Source organism: Podarcis gaigeae, assembly GCF_964106915.1.
Source record: "Podarcis gaigeae genome assembly, chromosome: 10".
Taxonomy (NCBI): Eukaryota; Metazoa; Chordata; class Lepidosauria; order Squamata; family Lacertidae; genus Podarcis; species Podarcis gaigeae.
Genome location: NC_139686.1, coordinates 30,221,934 through 30,249,361, shown reverse-complemented (window position 1 = coordinate 30,249,361; position 27,428 = coordinate 30,221,934). Strand labels below are relative to the sequence as shown.

General features: G+C 42.5%; 1 protein-coding gene across 7 annotated transcripts in view; it reads right to left on the bottom strand.

Moving 5' to 3' along the window:
• The window catches only part of CACNA1I (calcium voltage-gated channel subunit alpha1 I), a 376,846-nt gene that overhangs the window by 244,158 nt on the left and 105,260 nt on the right, over positions 1 to 27,428 (bottom strand). For all 7 annotated transcript variants that reach the window (XM_083701729.1, XM_083701730.1, XM_083701731.1 and 4 more), the window contains one exon: positions 25,495 to 25,804. In XM_083701729.1, coding sequence (XP_083557855.1) covers positions 25,495 to 25,783 — 289 coding nt within the window. In that variant the 5' untranslated portion in view covers positions 25,784 to 25,804. The remainder of the gene's footprint in view (positions 1 to 25,494; positions 25,805 to 27,428) is intronic.

Here is a 27,428-nt window from a genome sequence, read left to right as displayed (position 1 = left end):
TGCTCTTATGTTTTAATTCTTTCCCCTAGGGAACCATATATTTTGAGGAGAAAGTGGGTGGAGTGTGTGCCTGGAGTAGACCCAACACAGCTACTTAATTAGGGACAGTGCTGGCTTTTTTCTTTTTCTTTTTGTTTCTTTTCTTTACAAACACACATGCTTCACACTATCTAGGTATAATTATGACTAGCGGTAAGAAAAGATTAGTTTTTCCAAGAAGAATAAGTTTCATTATCTAATGCATGCTTCTTGATAAAGGTTTTCCAGTGAGGACTGAAGGAAGTGAGATTGTGCCAGACAAAATGAACTGTGATGTCTTGTCACCAGGGACTTGGGTTGATTTTAAAATACTAATACAGTGGTACCTCAGGTTAAGAACTTAATTCGTTCTGGAGGTCCGTACTTAAGCTGAAACTGTTCTTAACCTGAGGTACCACTTTAGCTAATGAGGCCTCCCGCTGCTGCCGCCACACGATTTCTGTTCTCATCCTGAAGCAAAGTTCTTAACCCAAGGTACTATTTCTGCGTTAGCGGAGTCTGTAACCTGAAGCATCTGTAACCTGAAGCATCTGTAACCCGAGGTATCACTGTATCAAATAGCTACAAGTTTCCAGTACTGAATTTCAGCTATCAAGTGGCAAATATATATGATAAATAGCAAGCTGTATTTTATATAGGGTACAGCTAGAGGACTCTATGGGGATGTGAGTCCTCATAGCTGCCCTTCTCCCCAGGCCACCCTCTTTACTGGCCCACTCTCTCTGCCCTCCTTCGGAGCTTTTGCTTAAGTGGAGGGGTCTATGAATTGTGACAGTGCCTCTTGCTTGCCTGAGGGGTTGATGAAGAGGTGTCTGTACACGCAAATTAATTTTTGACTTTGCAAAGCTGGAATGTAACCAAAATGCTACTTAGGATATACATTAGAAATCAAATAGAGCATTGCCTCTCAAATCCTGCTGCAGCTTAATCTAGAGAAGTAGTGGGGAAAGATGATCAGGAAAGAGGTGGACATTGGGTCATCCTACTTTGGATGGAATAGCACTTCCCATGAAAAGTCAGATTTGCAATCTGGGGATGTTCCTGGATATGACAGGTTCTGGATAACCAGATAGCAGCTGTCACCAGAGGTGCCTTTGCCCATCTCACACTGCTGAGCCAGCTGCCCCCATCCTTGAGAAAATTAGATGGCAGTAACTCAGCTTCATTACTATAAGGCATCCTAAATGAAGTTACCTTGAAGCTTCATTCGGTCTAGAATGTAGCAGCAAGGATATCAGTGGGCGCTCACCCACTTTTTCTTAGCATGCATGAATGAATGAATGACAGGCTGCCAGTTTGTTTCTGGGTACAATTCAAAGTGTTGACAATTACCTTTAAAACCCTAAGTGGCTAGAGAGTCCTGGATGCCTGAGGGCCAACTCCTCCTACATGTTCTCTAAGATCTGATGGAGATGTCCTTCTCCACCTGGCTGCCTCCAGACCACCAATATTTTGTGGGGCAGGGGTGGTATGTGTGTTCAAGTATACATTAGAACAGGCCTACAACTCCCATGATCCCTAGCTAACAGGACCAGTGGTCGGGGATGATGGGAATTGTAGGCCCAAACATCTGGAGGGCCGAAGGTTGGGGATGCCTGCATTAGAACCTTAGGTTTGTGCATTTGAAGTAGATTAAAGTGCTACTTTACTCTAAAACAAAAAAGCCATCTTTTTATTATGACGAAAACTGGAGTTTTTGCAGTTTGGAAAGTGATGGGAAAATGCATTGAAAAGTGTGGAATGAACAAATGACTAGCAGGAAGACATGTAAACACCATGAAAGCACATCAGGACAAATACTCTCTTTTTTGCCACCCCACAAACCAATCAGAACAATTGCTCAACAAGCTTAAAAACATCTTTATTTATGCTACAACGGCCGTGAGCGTTTTAATAGCACAAGAATGGAAGACTGAAGAAACCCCAACTAAAGAATCATGGCAAGAAAAATTGATGGACTATGCAGAAGTGGCAAAACTGACATATAAGCTACGGGACAAGGATCACTGTGACTTTAAAGATGAATGGGAACCCTTTACAAAGTATTTGAAGATGCAACAAAGCGAACTGGATTCCTTGGCTGGCTTTGAATAAACATTCACAAACTTTTTATTGATAATAATCAGCTAAATAGTTTGAGGATCTATACAGCTGTGTAACATGCAGAAAACAGCATTCTTAGAGAAATCAAAGACTGGAACTGAGGGAAGTCGGGGGTGGGGGTTTTGTGTGGGTGGGTGGGAGGAAAATGGGGCGAGAAATAAGGATGATATGTTTCTGGATAATATGTTTTGTTTTAATTTTGAATAAAAAAAGTTTTTTTTTAAAAAAAGTAAAAATCTAAAACTGAAAAAAAAAAAACAATTGCTCAACAAAGACTGGATGTAATTTTACTGCCACATAAGTTTTGTGCAAGCAAACAGGGAAGAATGCTCAATAAATAGGTTGTCTGCAGGCGTCTCATGTCCCAGCTGTGGCTGAGGCATGTTTGATTGGGAGAGAGCCTTCTTGGTGGCTGCACTCAAATCACGGAACACTTTACCTTGTGATAGCTTCCCCCTTCCGCACTGTTTTTTGCGGCGTGATTAAAGTAGCAAAACTTTGCCTTACTAGATGGTTTCCATGTGGTAGGTAGGTAGGCAGACCCTCGTTTTATGCTATTTTTTGTGCACAGCAGTTTTCATGCCGCTGTTTTATTTCTGTTAAGGGATTGATTTTGGGTTTCAGACCCCCAAGCCAACTTGAACACTGCAGAGGTATCGGAAGTATATGGGATATTTGTTTCATTGATGGATTGCATTTATATGCCACCTTTGTCTCCAAAGGGCTCAGTCTGGCATACATGGCTCTCCCCTGTGAGGTGAATTAGGCTGAGAGGCAGTGACTTGCTCAATGAGCTTCATGGCCAAGTGAGGATTTGATCCCTGGTTTCCCAGGTCCTAGTCCAAGACTCTTAACCACTGCACCAATCAAATAAGCAAATAAATATATTGAATATCTGCCAAGTATTTAAGCTCAGAATCTTGTGGTGGTGGGGAATCTGGGGAGTATGTCAGCTCTAATCACACCCCTGTTCCAAAGCATATCTATGAAGGACACAATCAGTGTAACCCCGACCATCTTGGCTATGAGTTCTGGGAGACCCGCTTCCCAGCTCTGCAGGCCTTTTCCCATCTCGACTGAGAGGGCAGAGCCCTGACTGATTCCAGCTACAAGGGATGATGCTGAAGAACCTCATCTTGAGCTGAGGTATTCTTTGAGGAGTTTTTTTGGGGGGGGCAGTAGTTGCTGTTGGTTTTTGGTATCTTTATTATAGATGTCATTGTGATTTATGTTGAAATTGTTCAGCTTGCTTGTGTATTCTTTTAATGGTTTATTTATGGTTTATGACTACATTTGTTATGGTTGTCATTACGTATTTTTTCATGTCGTAAGCCACTTTGAGCAGGGTTTGAACTATAGAAATGCGGCGGACAAATAAAATTATGCATACATACATTTATGTATTTTTGTACCTGTGAAAATAAATCGCTCCCTGGGTGCTCCCCAGGGCAGAAAGAAATTGCAACATACTAATAATTCTCCTTTTGCTTCCCTTTAATTATTTCCAAAATCTGCCACATCACCATACCTAATAACAGGGCCGTGCCTGGAAAAATAAGCATAATCCTGCACTGATGCGCTCTTTGAGTTTGTATTAAGTAATTGGAACACTCTTACCAACAGTTTTGTAGACTGCACACGCATTTTAAAAAAATGGAAGAAAAATGAACCCTTTTACCAGGCTTTTAACCACAGTGTAGTAGGAACAACAGAATGTTTAAAGTCTGTTAAAGATTAATTAATCCATTTTAAGTGCTGCTCTTGAGAATGTCTGCCAGTGCAACCTCGTGAATCCTAAAAGCTTATTGTTTGCTTTTAATTACCATGACATACTGAAAGAGTGGTATACACACATTCACGGCCATACTTCCGAGGGGGGGGGCATAATAAACTAGCCTTTAATTTGGAGCCTGGAAGGACATGTGTACAGCAGTACAAAATCATTTACTATATTAACAATGGTAGGTGGGAAGAATATTCAACCAAATATTCAACAAAATAATGGTCCACTGAATCCAGCATCCTTTTCTCACAGTGGCCAGATGCCCCTGGGAAGCTTGCAAGCAGGACTTGAGCACAAGAGCACTTTGCTCTCCTGCAGTTCCCAGCAACTGGTATTCAAAGGCAGCATGCCTCCAATAGCAGAGGTAGAACAGAGCCATTGTGGGTAGTAGCCGTTTATAGCCTCGTCCTCTATGAATTTCTCTAATCTTCTTTTTATAGTCATCCATGCTGGTGGGTCATTAATGACTCCTGTGGGAACCAGTTCCATAGTTCAACTATGTGCTGTGTGAAAAAGTCCTTTCCTTTATCTGCCCTGAACCTTCAAACATTCAGCTTCGTTGAATGTCCAAGAGATCTAGTGTCAGAGAAAAGCTTCTCTCATCCTCTCTTATCAACTGTCTCCATGCCATGTGTACTTTTATAAACTTCTGTCATGTCACCTCTTATTCACCTTTTCTCTAAACTAAAAAGTCCCAAATGCTGAAACCGCTCCTCATAGGGGAATTGCTCCATCCCCTCGATCGTTCCGGTTGCCCTTTTCTAAACCTTTCCAACTCTACAATATTCTTTTGGAGGTGAGATGATCAGAACCGTACACAGCATTTCCAATGTGGTTGCACCTTCAGATGCAGCCAGCATTGCCAATGGTCCAGGATTACTGTTATTAATTTGATTTATTACCTACCCTTCATTCATGGCTGGGTCTCAACCATTTGGATGGAGTGGGTCCCAAAAATATGCACCTCTATGGTCAAAGGCATATTCAGTAAAGAGATGCATATTCAGCATTTGCTGGAAACTGTATAGTGAAGGTGCCAGATGCTCTCTATGGGGAAGGAATTCCACAATTTAGGAGCTTCTACAAAGAATATCCTCTGCCAGGCCACTCCTGAGCTTCCAGGGGATAGTGGAGCTACCAAGGAGAGCCCTCTGCTGAACTTAAAACTCAAGGGGATCTGTAGGGAAGGAGGCAGTCTTTCAGCTATTCGAGGCCCAAGTCACTTAGGGCATAATAATAACAATAACAACAACAATAATAATAATTTTTATTTATATCCCGCCCTCCCGAGCCAAGGCCAGGCTCAGGGCGGCTAACAAGCAATAATAAAAACAAGTTGAATGAATACAACTTAAAAACAAAATTAAAATACAACATTAAAATATTGAAACATTAAAATATTAAAATACTAATAATACTATAATGCTAATGTGAGCACTTTGAATCGGATCCAAAACAAACTGACAACCAATGCAGCTGTTTTAAAGCATAGACCCATGTTCTAAAAGCTCTAAAAGTTCTTTTAAAAGTACTAAAAGCAACTTCAGTTCTAAATATTCTAAAAGGAACCTCAGCCAGTAATCTGGCTGCTGCATTTTGCTCTGGTTGAAGCTTTCAAGAGACCTTCAAGGGGAGCTCAAGGAGAGCTTCCAGTCTGGAACTGATCAGGAGCATGGAGTACAGCAGCCAAGTCATTTCCATCCAAAAGCGGCTGTAGCTGGTGAACCAGCCATAGGTGGGAAAGGGCACTCAGAGCCCCTGAGTCCCTGGGGATAGTGTTGGATCCACAAGCACCCCAAGCTACAGACCTGCTCCTACAACTCCGTCCAGGCCAGGCCACCTCCCCCACTCCACATTTATCAGCCCACATCCAGCCCATCATCATGTCCAAAAACTGACCTAATTGGTAGGAGTTGTAATCCAACAACATCTAGAGGGCACCAGAGGGCACCACTAGAGGGAGGCTGACAAAGATCATGAGCTGTGTTTGGCTTGGTGGGTCAGACCTACTCCAAATCAAAGGGCTTCTTTGCTTAGCTTAATTAAGAAGTAGATTTTCCTAACAAGCCACAGTTCAGCTAGCTGCTGAAGTGCTGTCTCCATGGACACTTGCAACAGATGCCTAGCTGAGGAAGAAAGAGGTTGCTTTCTACAGCTGCAATTCCAGAAACTACTTGGCAGGACTTACTTTTCACTGAATGCTTATAGGAACAGTGTGAAAAAATATTTTATATAATCTGGACATCTGCAAACATTGAAAACAAAACCCTGCTTATTAAATATTGTAATCTAAGTCATGCCATTATCTATTTCGTATATGTGACTGCATTGCTGTTCTATTGCCCTTAGGAGATTTCATGGGGGCCAGCTCTATCATTAGAGAGAGTGAAGCAAATGCCTCAGGCAGTTGATTTTGGGTTTCATGAAAAGGCAGCAAATGGTTACTTTTTTATTTCTTAGTATTATATTTTTTATGCCAAGCAATAGGCACTTGTGGGAATTTCTCTCGCCATGATCAAAATAAGCAGTAGTTCAGTGCTCAAAAGGGCTCCTCTCTGATGCTGGAATAATACCTAAGCCCACTTAGTTGCTGGCCTTGGTCCTGAATTCCAAATCCACACTATTCCAAGCCCAGAAACTGAACTTTAGCACCAAATTTCAGAGCACTTGATAATGCACACTACATCTCTCCACCAAAAGCTACCTGGCAAGCAAGGAGACCTGAAAAGAGAAATATCACTAGAAGAAAATTATCCCCTCAATAGCATTAACAGCAATTTGCTGTGTAGACAACTGCAATCAATGTAATTGCCAGGAGGTAAAATAAGATCTTTCATTATGAAATATTGGCAATATACTCAGCTTCAAGCAGTTTATGATATCACCACAACTCCTTCTATTTGTAAATCCAGTACATATACATATGCATATATATACATGCATATGTCAGTACATTTGGCTGTTCTTTCCCAAAAATGCCTACAGTGCTTATAAATGCTGCTGTTAGAGCTGTAGAGCTTCTTCATCTAAATCCCAGCAACGAAACTTGAATGGAAATGTGGCTAAGCTTTCAAAAGTCCTTGCAAGGCAATTACTACAGCATAAGAGTACAAGAGAGTCTAGGTGGTACAAGGGAACAAATTTTTCCACCGTCAAACACCTCCGAAACATTACAGTACATCCATGTAATCTTACTTTTCCCTGCAAAGAGATACCCAGCATTAATGTGCCCTTGTAAGGTAGGCAGTGACTGTGAAAAACCTTCACTACAATTCTTGTAAGCTCACAACATTGCTTCCTCTCATGTTGCTATGCAATCTCTCTCTCCTCTCCCCATCCCCCACAGATTCATTTTGCAAATTAGTAGCAAGTGAACAAAGACAATAACATTAAAAAGTGGGGCTCGTGCACCAACAGATGTACTTTGTTCATTTATTTAACATGCACATTTTGGCTTCAATTATTGATGCCAATGCTCCCTTGCTTCAGTACTCCCTTGCAAAAATAATGAAATCATTCTCAGATGAAACATCACCATGCCATTCAGGTATAGATTCTTGAGAAGAGGGCAAATTATGAGTTGCGGGGGTTAAAAAAATTTCTTGCAAAGTACAAGTTAACTGATTTTCAAGTGTATTTGCAAGAAATGAAAGGTAATGTGGGAGCTCTGACCCATCAGATACACAAGTATTTTATGTTGTGTGTGTGTTTTTTAAAGAACAATTTCTTCCCGCTTTGGCATACTGAACCCCCTTGCCTCTTCCAAACCCAGCCAGTGAACAGCTGCTGTTTGTTATGAGCTACCAGCCTGTTTAAATAAGGAGGTTAATATTTTACAGGGCAGGGGAGTAGTGTGCACTGCTTACTTTCCCCCTCTGCTTTGCAAGGGGGAGCAAATTCATTCCTGACATAACTACACTAAATTCAGTAGGCTTATATCAGAAATTTGTTGCTCTTGTGCCCAGGACTTCTAGAAATTTCTCCTGGATTGATGTATTTCTTGCATTTGACTATTGCGTCAACTTATACTTCTGAGTGCAACCAGGAAGACTATGGGCCTAAAAAGACGCTAGTGAGGGTCACATTTTGGCTCTAAAGGAGATGGGAGGTTTGCAGAGATTCATAGAATCATTTAAACCCTCTTCCCAAGTGCACTTCACTAACTTTCTAGTAATCCTTATTGCATTATTAACACACACACTCAATCCCATGTGAGGGAGAGCAGGAATGTGTGCACAGTCCCCTGTTCCCAGCTTACCAGAAATGATCTTTGTATGCTACAAGAGAAGCAAGAATTTTAATAGCACAAAACTGGAAGACCGGAGAAGTACCATCAAAAGAACAATGGCAAGAAAAACTGATGAATTATGCAGAGTTATCAAAGTTAACGGACAAACTGCGTGAAAAGGACAATAGTGATTTTGAAAAAGAATGGGAACCTTTCACAATATATCTGCAGAAATGAAACCAAAAAAAAATGGACTCACTGGCAAGATTTGAATAAACATTTGCAATTTTATTTACAGAAAACAAGAAGTATAACAATGTGATAACATAGTATTATATACAAACAGCAGAATATATCATTTGATGTAATAAACCAGAAATGGAAGATGAGGGAAGTCAACAGGGAGGGTGGAAATTGAAAAATGAATGTTTAGTAATGATATTGGATATTTGTTATGAGAAAAGAACATCAATAATAATAATAAAAAAATAAAGGCATGATCTTTGTAGCCTAACCCAGCTGGTGGGGGTGGGAGAACACCCAACTTTGACTTCCTTCAGCGTGGCTTTCAGTGCTTCACATGCACTCCTTAAGGGATCTTGGAGGTTGCTGCTTTTTATCCAGAAGCCCAGTTGGAGATTGATGGGACATTCCAACCCCGCACACAACTGTAGCATATTGAAACAATCATGAAAACAGGCCCTTACTCAGTTCTGATATGGCAACTGTAGGTCAAGTTCCCAGTTGGGAGAGTGGCACGCAGACGTAGCTATGTGAAGAAAGTACATGTTCCATCCAACCCAGTCTTTGCAGCCTCTCAGAGCGTAGGTTGTATTGGAACTACAGTACAACAACACAAAACATGGCTGCATGATTCTGTTACATGGATGTTGTAACCAGCCTCTAAATCCTGCAAAATTATCTCCCTCCCCAAAATCCAAGATGTATGAAGAATTCAATATGCTACATCAGCTATGTGCAAAGGTGTCAACTGGAACAGTGCAGAAGGGCTTCCATGAAAAAACACCAGGATAAGGAAAGGAATACAAGAGTGCCAAAGTTTGTGAAACTGAGGGTGTAACATAACTACAAGTCCCTGTCTAATCTTGCTTTGAAACTGCTTTGGGCCTCCTTTTCTCACTTCAAAGACCACTGTAAATAGTCTAAAAATTATTTGAGATTGTGAGTTGTTTTAAACCAGGCTTCCTCAACCTCAGCCCTCGAGATGTTTTGAGATTACAATTCCCCGCATCCCTGACCACTAGTCCTGCTAGCTAGGGATCATGGGAGTTGTAGGCCAAAAACATCTGGAGGGCTGAGGTTGAGGAAGCCTGTTTTAAACTGTTTTTTTAAATGTTATGTTGTAAATGGTTTTAACACACCCTGAAACTTTAGTGTAAAGGATGGGTAATATATTAAAACAACAACCACAACCTTGCTTCTTGACTACCTCCTGCAAAGGTAAATTCTCTGGAATAACTGCATTTGGCACAAAACATTATTGCATTTTCCCCCCACCCACCCTCAGTTTCTGGCTCCATTAGTCAATGATGGCAACATATAAGGTCAAGGGTGCATGCTGATTCTTTTTAGATCTATTCGCTGCCTCTGATAACATCAATCAAAAGGATTTGTTGACATGGCTGGGGACTCTCAGCATGGATTTACAATCAGCTCTGTTCTTTTTCACAGCCAGAAGGAAACTCTACAAAAAATCTTTTCTTGATTCTCTGTAACTTAAAGCATCCTCCTCAAACATCATCTTTTTATCTCCAATCTATATAATCACCCACCTTCCATCCACAGCATTTGGGGACAACTTGGCCCTCTCATTAAACTCCTTTGTCTTTCCCCCTTCTTGATGGGGGGGTCTTCTTCTCTACTTCTCCATTTTCCACCTACCAATTCCCTCTCTGTTATTCATACCTCCCCCTCAAGTGACCCATCCTATTTCCTGACCAAGTGATTCCTCAATGATAAATAGAAATTCAGTGGATTTCAAGAGTTGTCACATGTGATCACTGCATGTTGGAGATGCTGTGTAATACACAAGTGTGTATAAAGATGGATCTGCAAGTGTGTCGACAACAAAACCAAAAATGTGGTTCCCCACTAAAGCAGAAGCACTATTCTAGTCAATAGTCTTCCCACTGTGAGGAACATTCAGTTGGCACTTAATGTATATGCTAGGGGAAGCATTGTAAATTGAATGGTTAATGTGCACAACACCTGACCTTTGTGCACATTCACCAGGCCTTATGGAGAATGTGTTCATTATCCGTCCATGATGACCGATGTGTCCATAATCTGTCCTGGTCAATATGCATAATCTCCATCATGCCAGAGAATGTACAATTTGTACAAAATTCAATTTATGTGTATTCTTCAAGACCCATAATATATCTAGTAGATGATGCTATTTATGTCTTTCCAGTTCACAAGAGGGAATTGGGCCCCTGTTGGGAGCAACTGGGAGATCCTATTGGTTTTTAGGAATAATCAGACCACTAAGCACTTCCTGATTTCTCACAAATCTGAGGAGGTTCCACCACAACTCTCAGTAGATACACAATAATTCCCGTAACAGCCTCTCTCCATTTTAAGCCCTGCACTTGAAGAGCAAACAGAAATTGCTATTTGAAAACATTATGTGCTGCTCTGTACTTGTTCTGCCTTTGAGTAATCTCTTGGCTGGTACTGAAAGGGTAGGCTTTGACCTAGGAGGAGTTGAATTTGTGAAGGTCATGAAGGTCATTCCCTTCAGGAAACCATCAAGTCTAATCAAGTCAAGTTTATTTGTATCAGCCATAGGCCACCACAAAAAGAAGGAATGAAAGTATCACCTCTCTACATCCCAGAATCACAGTCCTGCAGTCAGTTTCATACATGAGTGGGGGCGGGGAATAAATCTACTTCATGTTATTAAATGTTAAAACTAAAAAGAAACCAATAAAATCACACCAATAAAGGAAGCAAAACATATTCCCTAAACTGGTGTCCTCCAGATGTTGTGGACTACGTACCCATCAGCCCCACCCAACACAGGCTTTGGGTGATGGGGTCTGTAATCCAAGATATCTGGAAGATACCAGGTTGGAGAAGGCTGCTCTACTCTCAGTAATTAATATTTTTGGTTACAAATAATAATTAGTATTACAGCAACAGCAGCAACTGTATAGTGCCATCACAGGGCATGGTTCTTTACAGAATATAAGACCAGTCCTTTCCCAAGAGGCTTCCAATTTAATACAGAGGAGACAAGCAAAGACTAGGAGAGAGGGAGGCAGAGGTGAACAGAGAAACAGAATCATAGAATTGTAGAGCTGGAAGGGACCCTGAGGACCATCTAGTCCAACCCCCTGCAATGCAGGATTATGCAGCTATCCCATACAGGGGTCAAACCTGCAACCTTGGCATTATCAGCACCACACACTAACCAACTGTGCTATCTAGTTATGCACACTTAAGCACCATTAGAGTATGACATAGAGATCATCCTTATACCAGATTCTTTTTATTATTATTACATTTATATCCTGCCCTTCCTTCCAAAGGTAAAGGGACCCCTGATCATTAGGTCCAGTCGTGACCGACTCTGGGGTTGCGGCGCTCATCTCGCTTTATTGGCAGAGGGAGCCGGCATACAGCTTCCAGGTCATGTGGCCAGCATGACTAAGCCGCTTCTGGCGAACCAGAGCAGTGCACGGAAACGCCGCTTACCTTCCCGCCGGAGCGGTACCTATTTATCTACTTGCACTTTGACGTGTTTTCGAACTGCTAGGTTGGCAGGAGCAGGGACCAAGCAACGGGAGCTCACCCCGTCGCGGGGATTCAAACCACCAACCTTCTGATCGGCAAGTCCTAGGCTCTGTGATTTAACCCTCAGCGCCACCCTTCCTTCCAAAGGAGCCCTTTAATTATAAAAGGTTACATAAATGTATCAGACCACATTTGGAAGAATGAGGTGTATGGCGTGTTAGGAGAGGGGGCCAGGGAATATGGACTTCAGCATATGAACTCTGTCCAGGCTCGGACAAGGCTGCTCTCAGCTGAAGCAATGGGCACGAGTTGGGCTCCTGTGAGGAGTGGTGGAACCTCATTTGAAAAGTGAAGGCATTGCAGCACAGTGCCAGCTGCAAAGATGAATTGCCAGGAGAGGAGAAGTTAAGCTGGAGCCTCGTGGGAAGCTGCACTGGCAACCTGCTCTTGGCTCACACAGCGGACAGGACTGCAGCCTTGAGTCTCCAGCAAGTCTCTGGAGCACAATTCCTTCCGGATCTTCAAATATCAAGATCACAGTGGAGCTGTGCAAGCCATTTTATTCACAGCCCCCTGCTGTGCAGGCTGCTATAAAAAAAAAATCAGAAATGTTAAAGGAACTGGGTGGTTGGAGCAGGGTGATAAATACAGATGAAACCTCAAGAAATTTTGGAGCAAATAGAATTATCATTTGTAACCTGTAAGGAAATAGCATTTCACAGAACAATGAGGATTGTGCAGTACCCTATAATGTTTATTGCACTTTAAAACTGTATTTCAGTTGAATCTGTACACGCTGGATTCCAACAGCATAAGGAAAATCTTGAAAAGACAAAGGAAAGGGGTTTATTTTTCTCTAGAGAGAGTATTTTTCACAGGCACTCTCATATCTCGTGATGGCTGTCCCAGTGTTGCTCTCATCATAGCTTTCTGTTGGAGCTATAATCACTACAGGTGTTCACATAAATAGCCCCTAATAATGCAGAAGGTCTCAGGAGTGGTGTCGGAATATTTTCAGTGAAGTGCCAACAGAGCCCGCATTTTTGACAGAATGAACATTCATCACCGTGGACACATTTAGAAAAACATGGCAGAAAAAAGTCTGCTTTTTTGAACCCTTTAATAAGCGACTTTGCAAATTGGATTGACATGCTGTTTAATTCACATTCTTCCTATTGTTCTTGTGCCTTCCATTTGGAAAAATCAAATCAGTTTATTTTAAACCTTAAAAATAGCTCAGCTATCTTTAGATGCCCCTGGGAGTTCTCTTGCCTCACTTGAACACAACTTATCCTCATAAAGGCTTTCTTTGAGCCACAAGATCAGGCCCCGTTTTATGCATTTGATTCTCCTAAATTCTTGTTTTAATGTGCTTTTATGCTGCTACTTTACTGGTTTTGGGTAGCATTTCTTTTTAACAATGCTGCTTCCTTTTATATTGTTTACTGCTTAGAGACCTGCAAAATATTTTCAACAGTTTATCAATACTTTTAAATAAATGAATAAACAAATATTTGCAAAGAGGTTAAGAAAATGATGTGTCTTTTTATACACACACATATATAACCTGCCTGATGCACATCAAATGTCTTTCTTCTCTTCTAGCAAAATTATGTTCCAGTGAGTGCTCACAATATGCTCCAGATGGGGTTTTAGTGTTCATTTTGTGACAAGAGTTTAATCTTTTAATGGATAGGGAGGGGATCCTACTTCTAAACCCTTACTACCCTTCCAGACAGGAAGAAGTCAGTCGTCTTCTTCTTATCCCTGGGGGACTTTACTATACATTTCCTCCATCCATCCACAAAAAATCACCTTTACATTTGTTCTTTGAACTGACATTACCACCAATCTATCCACTGGCTTATACTGCACAGTATATGACACAAAACAGACTCTGTTCTCCACAGATGGCCTGAAGCGCAGAGGCTATACTCAGTGCAAGACTTAGTAAGCAGGCAGTTCTACTGAATTCAACAAAGCTAATGCTAATTTGCTCCAATTGAGACATTTGACATTCACCCTCCCCTTTTATCCCTCCCAAGACCAATCACAGATACTCCAAAACCTGAACATATATCTTTTTTCCAGTTTAGAATGAAAAACATCATTGTTGCTGGCTCTGTCTTCCAGTAGGCCAGGATCCCTGCATAAAAACTCTCCCATCAGGCCCCAACTTCCTTGTACTGATCTGCCTACCCCATCTTCCCCCTTTCACAGTTTCGTGCCCTGAGAAGAAGGGGTCTGAAGACCCAGAGGTCTTGGCGAAGACTTGGGTGCAGAAACCATTCCCAGAAATAGTCCCATCAGCACTAGGGGAACTTGGTAGTCAGAGATGCCTTCAGCCACAAGGCCTGAGGAAGCTGCCATGGTCCCTTCTCCATGGACTCCTCTTCAGAACCCTCATCTGTGCAGGGTGGGGTAACTTTTGCTTACCGTGTCGTCTTCAGGAGCAGAGTGGTATGGGAGCATACGGCTAGATCCAGCTGTCATTGAATAGAGTGCAGCTCCTTTAAGCTCCAATTTCCTCAAAGCTAGAATAGCTCAGTCTGTAGAGCATTAGACTCTTAATCTCAGGGCTCTGGGTTTGAGCCCCATGCTGGGCAAAAGATTCCTGCATTGTAGGGGGTTGAACAAGATGACCCCCCCCCCATGGTCCCTTCCAACTCTGTGATTCTGTAGAAGCATAAACCTGACGGAGGAACTATTTTTAAAGACCTCGTTTGGTTTCAGATCTGGAGCAACTCTACACAGCTCCACAGGTAGCTGACCAGGGTCCTGAACTGAGCTTCACTCCACTTGGGCCTTAGGCTGGAACAGAAGCTGACTCCAATGCTCCCTCTTATGCTCCTTGTCCTTATGCAGTAAGACATCAACAGAAGGATGTCACTGCCAAAAGCCAGGCTTTTCCCTGGTGGTGGTAGTGATTACACAGCATATGTGATCTAGTCTCACAACTGCAGGCCAAGCATTCCCAATGCCAGGCTATGGAAGAAAAATGAAATTGCTTCCTATATCCAAGGAGCCCCATTTGCCCCAGTTAGCGGTACAAGCTCTGTCTTCACACAAGTCTCTGTATTATGACAAACTCCTGGACTGCCAAACTCCCAAGAACCAGAGGCCCTTTGGAAAACACGGGTGCCATTTCCCATCGCACAGAGTACAGACTGAAACCCAAAGCTTAGTAACTTTTAAAAAATATACAGTACTGAATTATGCTAGATCCTTAAGTTAATATATAAAATGTATTGTAAAAAATTATAGACACAAAAGTAAAATCAAGTAAGGTATTACATACAGGCAACCTATGAGCTCACATGGGATTACATGTAACTACAGCCAAGTTACAGGGAACCAGGCAGAGGGCTTTCTCGGTAGTGGCGCCTGCCCTGTGGAACGCCCTCCCACCAGATGTCAAAGAGAAAAACAACTACCAGACGTTTAGAAGACATCTGAAGGCAGCCCTGTTTAGGGAAGCTTTTAATGTTTGACAGACTATTGTATTTTAATATCTTGTTGGAAGCCGCCCAAAGTAGCTGGGGAAACCCAGCCAGATAGGCGGTGTTAATAATAATAATAATAATAATAATATTTATTAAAATAAGTCAAAGAGGGTAAAGGGCCTAGGATGATGGAGCAGGTGCCAACCAGATTTCCTATTGATGGCAAATGTGTAGTAAAATTCTTCACATCCCTTAGTGAGATATAACATAGCTGCTGGAGGAAAGGTATATTAAAAAAAAAATACTTCAATGATATATTAGCCCCATACACACCATACATTTGAAGCACATGGCTTCCCCCAAAGGATACTGGGAACTACAGTTTGTTAATGGTACTAGGAATTGTAGTTCTGTGGAAGGTAAACTATGGTTCCCAGAATTCTTTGGGGGAAGCCATGTGCTTTAAATTCACAATGTGGGTGTAACCACTGAGGGAAGCCTCTGCTGCTTACATGTCTGTAGCATGAGTTAAAATAGTTGCTTATCCTCTGCGTACTTTGAATGTTCCTTGTCCCAGTGTGGCAGATGAGCTACCACAACATGAACAAAAAATAGAGATCAGCAAAATGGCAAAAATGAACAAATAAGAGACACTTCTGGAACCTTACAGGAACCTGCTGCTCTGGAGATTCTGTAAAGGCAGAATCTTTAAGTAGCCACCACTGTCTTCCCATTAGAACAGACCCATTGTCATCCATCAGGAGAGCAAAGAAATTTAATTCACTCAAGTAACTGCTGTGCCTGGAGAGCTTATTGGCACCAAGGCAAACAATTTGCTTCTTCCACTCCAGCTTCAACATCAAAAGTTGAGGTTCTTGGGGGGTGGGGATCAGTGTTTACCATTTGTTTCCACAGCAACAATCTGCAAATTCTAAAACTATGTTACCGGTGAGCTCACAAAATAGCAAGCTGAAGATCTGAAAGCAAGATGGTATAATCACCATGCTTCAGAATCCCTTCCTTGGGAATACAGCAACACTAATATGTCTAGCTTCTCACACAGATATATATATACACACTCCACATAAAATATCTTGCAGCGAACAAGCATGATAACTCCCTTCAAATATGTGGGGCCTCACTCTCTTGTGTGCTATCACAGGATTTCAGCTTGCCCTCTTAGTTGCAGACATTTTGTCAAAATCTCCTGCTGTAAACTGTCCTATACATGAACTCAAACACAAAAATGCAACATTCATTTTCCTCTCCGGAGTCACTCAGACCACATCCTGTGAGCACTGCAGGATGTGCTTTCATGTAATGCTTGCGTCTTTGCCTTTCAATGGAACAAAATGGCTGCAAAATCCACATTTTAGCATATTCCAAAGTGCAGCAGAAATATCTCCAGCTTCCGTGTGTCAAAAAATACTATTTTGTATTGCCAAGATGTCTTCTCTTGTAGGGCGTTTAACAGGCTTTCTACAAAGACAACTTTCTTTCCCCCATATAAGGCTTCTTAGTTAAGACTGTGTGACCCTTCTGGTTCCCTTATAGCAAGTGTAAACCAAGGGGTTCAGTTTCTAAAATATACTGTTAGAGAAACAGCTTTATTTGCATTGCAGATGATTTGCAGCTACCACCTCTGGTAAAGACTATTGCTGTGATAGAGTCTAAACAAAAATAATAAAAATAAAAAATCATTTATACCCCAACGTATGGGCTGGGATTTCACTGAAAACTCTGGTGGGAATTTTATGCAGACAGAAGAAGGGAACTGAAAGTGAATTTTTACCAGGCAATTGGAATAACCACCTGTTTCAAGGAGAAATGTCACCATTAATTCTTAATGTTCACAGACTGGAAACACTCTTTTGCAGGCTGGTGCACTGGAAGACTTGTCCAGAGCTTACACCAGCACAGCAACTATATATTTACAGGTGATGCAACAAGATCCAGTGTGTGTTTGTGTGTGTGTGTGTGTGTGTGTGTGTGTAGTCATTTCATTCAAGGCCCCTCTGGACTGCTGCCCTGTCGTTTTCTGCAGGTGTGTTCTTTCACATGCAATTGACACAATATTGGTGCATTAGTGGTGGATTGAGATTGGACCGTCCACACTTCATTTCACTTTGTTACTTTTCCTGTGAAGCTTCCCCAATGTTATCACATTACTGCCATCTGGAGGGGCACTCTTGTGCTAGTGTACAATAAAAGTAGGCTAGAAGCAGCAGCAACAACAACCCCAGAACATTTGCAGTATAAAAAAATAACAGGACTTCAGCAGGAAATTACAGGATATACACTGACAGAAAATGAAGCCAAATGGCCTCTCCAATTTTTTTGCAGGTGCAAGCTGTATTGAAAACAGGCTATCACATATAATCACCCCAATACAGTCATAAACACAAATCACCAGGAATGCACAATTAAAGTACATCAGGAAGGACACTCAGTTATGACTCGGAAAGCCGCCTTTTCAACAAGATAGAACTTTTTTGTTGAAAACATGGGCAACATATGCAAACACACACACACACACACTAACTTTTGAGACTGTTTTATGGAAACCAAAGAATTAAAGCTCCCAGGCAAACTCCAAGGAAACACACTCAGAAACAATCATTTGACTTTGTACCTAAGCCTTCAAAAATTAAAGTAAACCATTTCAAGAGGTTTGTCAAACATTGGCAAAAAAGAGAGAGCTTATGTTCACCCGATGCAAAGCTGAAATTGTGTGACTGGTTACAGCCCAGCTCTTTATTTCAATATGCTGATGACACTCAGCTCTATCTGCTGATGGATGGCCACACTGACTCGGCCCCGAACACACTGACCAGATGCTTGGAAGCTGTGGCTGGATGGTTTCGTGGGAGCCGATTGAAACTAAATCCTTCGAAGACAGAGGTCCTATGGCTAGGTCGGGATGGCATGGGGATGAGGGACCAACTCCCTTCTCTTGCGGGGGCCCAATTAGTGCCATTGCCTTCCGTTAAGAGTTTGGGTGTAATCCTTGATGCCTCCCTTTCCATGGAGGCGCAAGTTACAGCAACAGCCAAGGCGACATTTTTCCACCTTCGCCGCATCAAGCAATTGGTCCCTTACCTTTCCCGCCCCGACCTGGCCACAGTGATCCATGCGACGGTCATCTCCAGGCTTGACTACTGTAATTCGCTCTATGCAGGGCTGCCCTTGAAGCTGTCCCAGAAACTCCAGCGGGTACAGAATGCTGCAGCAAGGCTCCTCACGGGGTCTCTACCATGGGAGCATATTCACCCAGTGCTTTTCAAGCTGCACTGGCTCCCGGTGGAGTACAGGGTCAGATTGAAGGTGTTGCTTTTGACCTTTAAAGCCCTTCACGGCCTAGGACCCTCGTACCTGTTCTGTATTGAGTCAAAGGATTTTATATCTGTATTATTATTGTCTGTATTTGCAGTGACTGCCTTTTGGTTCCAGAGGGTACAGCTACTATTGGTTCATTTAAGCTGCTGTATTTGGATCCTCTGTCTTATTGGTTGCCTCCAAAAGGCAGGACTGTGATTGCCTGATATTGTTCCCTCCAAAATGTATCCTTTCCAGCTAGTTCCCTGTCCCTATAAATGTAGCTCTTCCCTCCTCAGGCCCCAGTCTTGTTGCTTTAATAAAGAAGTGTTACTAGAGAACTGTCTCCAGCATATTATGTCAAGAGAGCTGAAATCACAAACCCCACGTCACAACAGTACCTACGGGACCGCCTCTCCTGGTATGCCCCACGGAGAGCCTCAAGGTCCATAAATAATAACACCCTAGTGGTCCCAGGCCCTAAAGAAGTTAGATTGGCTTCAACCAGAGCCAGGGCCTTTTCAACTCTGGCTCCGGCCTGGTGGAACGCTCTGCCTCATGAGACCAGGGCCCTGCAGGATCTGATTTCTTTCCGCAGGGCCTGTAAGACAGAGTTGTTCCGCCTGGCCTTTGGCTTGGAGCCAGTTTGATTCCCTCCCTCTCTCTCTCTCTCTCTCTCTTTTTCCCCCTCTTTCTTTCTTTTCCTTCTCCTGCGATGAGGCTACATTTTAATATTTTAATGTTCCATTATTTTAATGTTGTATTTTATTTTTGTTTTTAAGTTGTAATCATTCATCTTGTTTTTATTATTGCTTGTAAGCCGCTCTGAGCCCGGCCTTGGCTGGGGAGGGCGGGGTATAAATAAAAAATTATTATTATTATTATTATTATTATTATTATTATTATTATTATTTATTTCAAGTATGTAACATGCTATTTTGCTTTCCTGGACCATGAATGCCGTGTTCAAGACTCATGGAATTAAATGACGATTTATCAGTGACAACAGCTGCAGAAGGAGCAGCCATCTCCTCTATGAGCAAAGAAGGATGCGTCCAGGATGCAACAAAAGCCAAGCAACTGAGCCAGTGAACTGCATAATATGCCTTGTTATTTCCCTGTTTCTTATATTGATCTTTTTTAATGGCATGCTCATTCTTGCTTTCATGCTCCCATCTAAAATATTGACCTCCCATTGGGGAAGGAGGGAGAATGCGGGTTTATAGGCCTGTTAAAGAGATTCCATTTGCACAGAACTTTAAAATGGCAAAGTAAAGTTGTAACTCAAAAAATCCACATTTGGATCCATGCAGTGTCCCGCCGAGGTCGGTGCAGATTCTGTGTTACTGAACAAGTCCCCTTACAGATGTTTCCAGACTCTGATCCGGGGTCAGCAAATTCCGTATGTCAGTTGAGATGCTTATGCAGTATAACCACAGTCCCGCTATCCTTTTACATGCTCAACAAACACTGCATGTTTGCTCACTTCTTATTTCTGGTCCTAATTTCCATGGGTATAATGGGATGGCACTGGGGCTGTACAAGGCAATTGGCCATGGCATCTCCACAAAGTAATGGTGATTATATGAAAGCAGACTGTGCCATTCTGATTGGGAATTTAAACTAGAGTTTATAAAGGACATCAAGATCCTTGTGGGTAAAAGCTTCTATGTAACAATACAAAACCACTCAGCAAGTATGCATGCAACTAGAAAGCCTGTAGCACATTGCCTTAGATCAGAGAAAACCAACCTGGTGCCCCCTCCAGATGTTGCTTGGCTCCAACTCCCATCAGCCCCAGCCAACATGGCCAACTTGGCCAATGACCAGGTGTGATGGGAGTTGTAGGTCTACAATATCTGGAGGGAATCACATTGGCTACCTCTGCTCTTGATGAAGTAGTTTAGAACAGAGGGGTCTAATTTATACATGCTTAGACAATTGGCCTTTCTAGCCCAGTATTGTCTACACTGACAAGTAGCTAGTGCCCAGGGCCTCAGGCAAAAAGATTTCTCAACTCACCATGTCTTTATAACTGGAGAGTTGCCCAAAACTGAACCTGGGACTTCTGTGTACAAAGCATTGGCTTCATCACTGAACTATGTTGCTAATTGGCTTCCAAATTTGGATTGCAAAATTTGCAAAAGCCACCATCTCCCCCAAGCAGTTTGCAGATGTGGGCTTGCATCTAGACCAGCAAGTCAACAGAGGCCCGCTGTGACCTCACAGCAGATCATCCAATGGTTATCAAGTGAAGTGGAGCAGCAGCAGCAACAGCAAGAAAATGAAGATTCTCAGAAGAGAGATTCATTGACAGTTACAGGCAGTTACATCGCATTCCCCTTTAATAGAGAAACAATTTACTACCTCAACCTCTTTATTTCTTTCCAAAGGGGCAGGTGTGTTCATCTGCTGTAGCATAATCAAGGAAGAGTCTTGCAGTACTTTAAAGACTAACACATTTTCTTTATCTCTCCAAGCTTTGATAAAACTGTAAAGAAATGCTTTTCATTTTCTCATTTCCAATCTAAATTTTGATCTTTCACAAATAATCTGGGCTCTGAAAAACACAATGCCTTCAGAACTGAAATTTCAGGATTGTTTTAAAAAACGATCTAACAGAAACAGACATCTGCTAATATTTTTTTCTGCTAATAAATATCTGCACAGTAACTGTGATTCAGCCCTTTCAAACTTGCATTACTAAATGCAAATGAAAAATTGAGAAAACCATAGTGACGCTAGCTTGTCTAGATCCTTTGTTAAAATTCTGAGCAGTGAAAGTAGACTAAAAAACAGACGCTTTCCCTCTCCTTAATGTTAATGATGCCCAGCAACATTTCTCATCATTATCTGAGTCAGATAAGGTGATTCTTGGAAACAGGAATGGACTGGATGAAGGCCACTACAGTGAGGCTGAATCCTGACAAACCGAGGTCTTGAGAGTGGGTGGTTCTCAAGTCAGAATTTGGGGAAATTGTTGGGTCATAGGTCATTACGTTGTTTGTATAATGAACAGGTAGTGCATTGCAACCCATTTGTGCAAAGAGGTCCAAGGCAACAAATGAACTAGTTTATCTATGCCAGATTTGCATGAGAGATTCAATACCCAAAGGGCTACATCTACACATGGCCAGTAGGGAGTCATGTGAATCCTGAATTTCATACTACTGTTATGGTCTTCAGCGTTAAATAATGGAAGCTAGGAAACAGCAGTAGGATTGTTTGAATTGGTTCTGTTTTGGAATTTATAAAATAAATACAGTTAGACTGAAAACCCCCATAAAGAAACTGGGCCCTTTCAAATACTAGCAAAGTTACCCATCCTTTCTCACATGGCCAAACAGTTTGTGCTGCTCTCGGAGTCTGAGGACATCAGCAACAAGACCAAGAAAGCTGTCAGTCTCCCCACACCCTCTTGGCTCCACCTACCACTGCTGTACAGTCCATTATCTGTCTTGGACTCAACCACAAAGCATTCTACTAGTGTGAGAAACAGATTAGTAAATCTGTGTACATTAATGCAGACTCTCCTCACTCTACAGTTTCAGTGTCTTTACCACTGGTACCTGGTACCCAGTGTCCATTGGGACTGGTGGGGCAGAAAGCAGGAAGCCAAAGTCAATGACAGGCAGAGCCACCTCCTTATTGGTTGTAAGTAAGATGGCAGTCAGGTAGGGGTTGTCATGGTGCCCCATTTTCCCTAATGGTCCTTCACTGGTCCCTAAATGCAAACAAGCATACAAAACACAATGCTAAACCTTCCTGAGCTTCCCTCTTAAACTGTTGCAATCCATAATGTACCTTTTCCTGTGAGAATCTGTGTCAGAACCCAAATATTGACTGTGAACTCAATCTCAAAACCTGGCTCCCTATTCCCCACCACCAGAACTACATTCAATTTTTGGTTTGTACCGAAACTAAGCCTTGCAAATAAGCCCACAGAAGACAGTAGTCCATATTGAGGTCCATGACCCATCAATCATTTGTTTGTTGAGCCCATTGTCTGGTATCCATCCATGAGTGGGTGATGCATAAGGATGGATTGTGCCCTAAGACTACTGGCTTGAATTGGTAGATTTAGAGTTTATTGTGTGCTGATTTTAACTAATGAAGATTAATTTGAATTAGTGGGCAGGTGTATTAAAGTCACACTTCTTCATATTTGTAGGCTATTTTGATGGTACTGGCATGTTAACACAGTAAGAAACGAAATATGTATTACTGAGTTGGATGCAATCTAACATTAGTGCTAGAAGCAGGAGAGTTTGAGGCGTTGCTCAAGCCGCAACAGAAGCAGTATAACAGTACAACACAGCATACAATAGGCTAATGACTTGCAACTCTTCTAACAACCCAAGCTGGCAATTGTACTACCCTAAGAACGGGGCTCCCACTAGCAGAATGGCCGCTATGCTAGTGAAGTTGCCACAGATGGATCAATGCATCCCTTTACTTCTTACAATGAGTGGCCTTTGGGGTTTCTTAAATAAGTTCTCTTACTTCAGTATTTCAAGCAGTCACTTTTAGGGAGGTTATGGTAATACACAAGTCTTCTGAAGACTGGTTCAAAAGACAGAAGCTTCATCAAAATCCTTTAATCCTAATGCAAACACTTTGTAAATAAGCCCAGTGTCACTGACTTGTAATCAACGTTCAGATTATCCCCCGACAAATACCTTTGCCTCTCAGAAGAAGATGAAGTGGGGCTCCCCTCCCATCCAGTCAGCTGTTGCAAGCGAGCTTGTGCTGAAAAGTCAGGGAGAGGCCACGACTCCTATAGAGTTTTCAGCTCTCCAGAGACTTCTGGCTGGCACAAGTGCGACACCCATTAAATGTGGCTGCAAAGAGGACATGTGGAAGATGGATGCTTTCTTGTTATATGCTATGTCTACAAAAACAGCCAAGGGAAATGAACTGCTCCTCCACAACGTAGCCTTCTCAGGGAGTTCATGAAAGTTAGCTGCAGACAGCTGTCGCTGCTGCAATCAGCTGATAGTCTCTGATCACTGCACCCCAGGAATCATTTCAATAACTACAAAATCCCACCACCTTAGCTGCCAACAGGGTAATAGTGAGACACATAACAGGCAGACCACAAGTCCATGGAAGCACTGTTTAGATTTACAGGTATAGGGAGAATGGAATGAACTTGGGAGTCTCCAAAAGATGTTATTGTTATAGTCATGAGGCAAAGACTGAGGCTGAATAGACTTACAGCAGCTTCAGAGCTAATCTCTATGATTCAGTAGGGAAATGCATGATAAAAGGAGCATCTGATCATGGTCACAATCCATAAGGTGTTGCTGCAAAACAAAAGGCTCTTCATGGGAGCAATACTTGGTGGATGGTGATGAATTATCCACACTACTATTCTTGCCCAAAGCCCTGCCTCCAGGATGTGTTTAGCCCAGGATTTTAAAAAGTTGGAGTGGTTTCCTAGGGGCAAGCATGTAATGTGTTTTGAGGGAGGACATAGATCAAATACTTCTAGGGCAATAAACTAAGCAGTTAGTGAATTCAGTAAATATACAAAGGCAAGAATTTCTGTAGTATGTCAGACAGACTCATCAGGCCAACTCTACCATTAGGCAAAGTGAAGCAACTGCTTCAGGTGGCGGTTCTGGGGCGAGCAGCGGGAAGGGAAGGCAACAGATACAAGGAGTTGGCCAGAACTGTGTGTGTGCCCCATACAGCCTGCTCTGTACCCACTAATCTGGCCTGTTGTCCTCAGATGCAGGAGAATAAACTGTTTTGTCAGTTGTATTGAATTAAGATTAAACTGCCCATCCTGGAAAGAGGAACAGGTGCATCTTGGCTATTGTTGCAGGCAGAAAATTGTATTGGGCTGGCCCTCAGACTCCTGTTTCACCCAATCCAGTATCTTCTTGCTGGCATGTGGAATAATGTGGCCAGACAAGATCCTCTCCATAAACCCCATTTCAGTTAATGATCAGTGTTAGCCCTAAAATTTCTGGACCATCCATAATAATTCCAGCTGTCAAGCAGTTATGGACTACAACTGCAACCTGTTGCAAAATTTAATAATCAATCAATCAATCAATCCTATTACCAGCGCTGGCCGTACCATTAGGTTAAGCAAGGTGGTTGCCTGAGGAGGCAGATGATGACGAGTGGAGAATAGGCAGGGCTGTGTGTGCCACACAGGTTACCTTGCGCCTTCGAAGCTGCCCTACTGCCTTTCAGATGCAGTGAAGGACGCTGTCCCTTCACCAGTGCTGAAAAAAGATCAGACTGCTAGATCCCTTGCAAGTGTTTGTGCACAGAATGGGGAGGGGATCTTGTCCTTTGCCTCAGGACAGCAATAAGCCTTGGGGTGGCCATGTTTATAGCTACCAGATAGCTTACTGTATATCAGAGAAGACTACAAAATAAATGCATGCCACTACATCAAGTTCTCCTAGAAACAAGTTAGCACTGCTATAACCTATGCTCTGAAGCTTTCAAAGAGTCATACCGTGACGCCTTTGGCAGCGCAGGAAAAGTAAAGAGATGAAGGGGGAAAATACATTTTAAAATGTTTGTCCCCTCTCTTCTCCCTGCCCCTCATCTCTGTTCTTCTGATTCTAACTGACAGTCGCTCCCTCTGAAGTCTCCCATTTCGCAAGCAGCTCCTTTTTGCTTGCATATTGCAGCAGCCAAGGCACTGTTTGAATGCAAGCAGGGAACAAAGTGACACATTAAATATGTAAGGAACGCCATCTCTTACCTGTCAGGTGCTCTGCAAGGGCAGGAGAACAAAGGGAGGGCAGAGAGGAAGGAGAAAGGCTAGAAAGGGCAGCTTGTGGTTTTGAAAGGATATGGATTGCACACCATCTTGATGCACCAGCTGCGAGGGCTGGTGGTCTGTTTCAGGCAGAAGAAAACCACGGGGGCCAAATCAGGATAGGGCACATCTGGGTCCGGCGGAGGCTCCATGTCACCATCATCATCTTCGTCACCCAGGTCTGGGGATGGTGGTGGTTGCTCCAGCAGGGTTGGTTGCTCACTCATTGCCGGATCCACATGTTCCAGAGAGCACAGAGTGGGATTGCGAGTGGGTGGGTTCCCCGACTGCCGGGTAGAGGAGGGGTGGGAGCCATGTTCGGCCATGTTGGCATGAAATGAGAATCCCTGGAAAGAGACAGAAGTGACACAGTTGACGAACAGTCCACCACCAAATGCACAGCGCAACTGTCCTTTGCTTTGATAGAACCAATCCAAAATGTTAGATGAGCTTGCTTGCTTACTTACTAATGTCCTTCTCATTCCAGGCCATACTGAGGAGCTTTCATAACTCCTCCTCACTCTGGCTCAATAAACACATTCATGATGAAAAGGCAATAATATTTTAGCCCTCGGTACAGACCCCACTGGCAGAAGCAGCGCAATCTGTCAGTGTGTGTGTGTGTGTGTGTGTTACACACTGCTGACGAGGCCAGGAAACTTCATGGTAGACCTCCATCTACGGCTAATTATACCCAACAAAACTTGGCATATTGAGGATGTGGGTTGACAGGATCCATGCCAAATTTGGTTGGCAACTCAGCCCACATGTAACAGGCCCCTGCAAAGTTGCCTATAGTTGGTCGAGTATTGGAACTATTAACATGAATCGTGCCATGATCTATGCAGGCAGTGATGCAATCACCCAACTGTTTCACCACATGCTGCCCGGACACTGTATGCAAAATCCACTCAGCTCACATATTCAACGTCCCACTTTGGTTGCGTCATTTAAAAATGAGAGTCTCACCCCATCTATTCCCTCTTCATCCACTAAAATCCATTTAGAAACTTGTTGCCAAAGTCATCTTTCCTGCTACTTAATCAAACCACATCAGTCTCTAATCCATTATACAGTGTGAGCCACTTGACTGGTCCTACATATTCCATGAACACAACACTGCATACAAACCATTTTCTGTCTTTTAAAGGCCCTTCAGGATTCTAGCTTGAATCCTGCATCAACGTTCAGCATGATGCCTTGAAACTCAGAAAGTACATTTAGAAAAAGTATAAAACTTGTATGGTTTTCATTATCATATAACATCTCACTCTCAAATACTATTTTCCCCTGGGACTTAAAATTTAGCTGAAAATTTCCTTTCCCCTTTTGAAGGAATGAATTTATAGTCCTGGACTGCTTGTGTATATGATGTACTTGTTATGTCTTCATGCAACTGGCAAAGGGATACATAGCTTTGTTGTCTATGGGGAGTATAGGGTTAACTTGGAGACCTGGCAGATTTGTCAAGGCTCAAATAGCTCAGAGCATGAGATTCTTGTTCTCAGAGTTGTGGGTTTGAGCCCTACAATGGGTGAAAGATTCCCGCATTGTAGGGGGTTGGACTAGATGACCCTCATGGTCCTTTCCAACTCTACAATTCTACGATTCTATGATTAATTAAACAACAGGGTTGAGGCATCTGCCATTGCTGATGTGAAGGATAGCACATCCCTCATCTAAGGGCAGAAAATGTGAAAGCTCTAAATTTCCTTGAGCAAATGTCCCAAGTGGAGGAGCATATGATTGACAGGCAATGCCATAAATACAGATAGACAGACAGACAAGAGACAAGCGGATTAAGGGGATCTAAGTTTGGGAAGAAGGAACAAGGAACAAAAAGCCTACTTGAGACCAAAGAAGCCTGGGAAATTAGGGATGGGTCAGACTAGGGCTAAAGGATCATATTTATCCAATTTTGTTCTGAAGAGAATATTTTTGGTTTCAGCAGGTTTGGGACATTGCATTTAT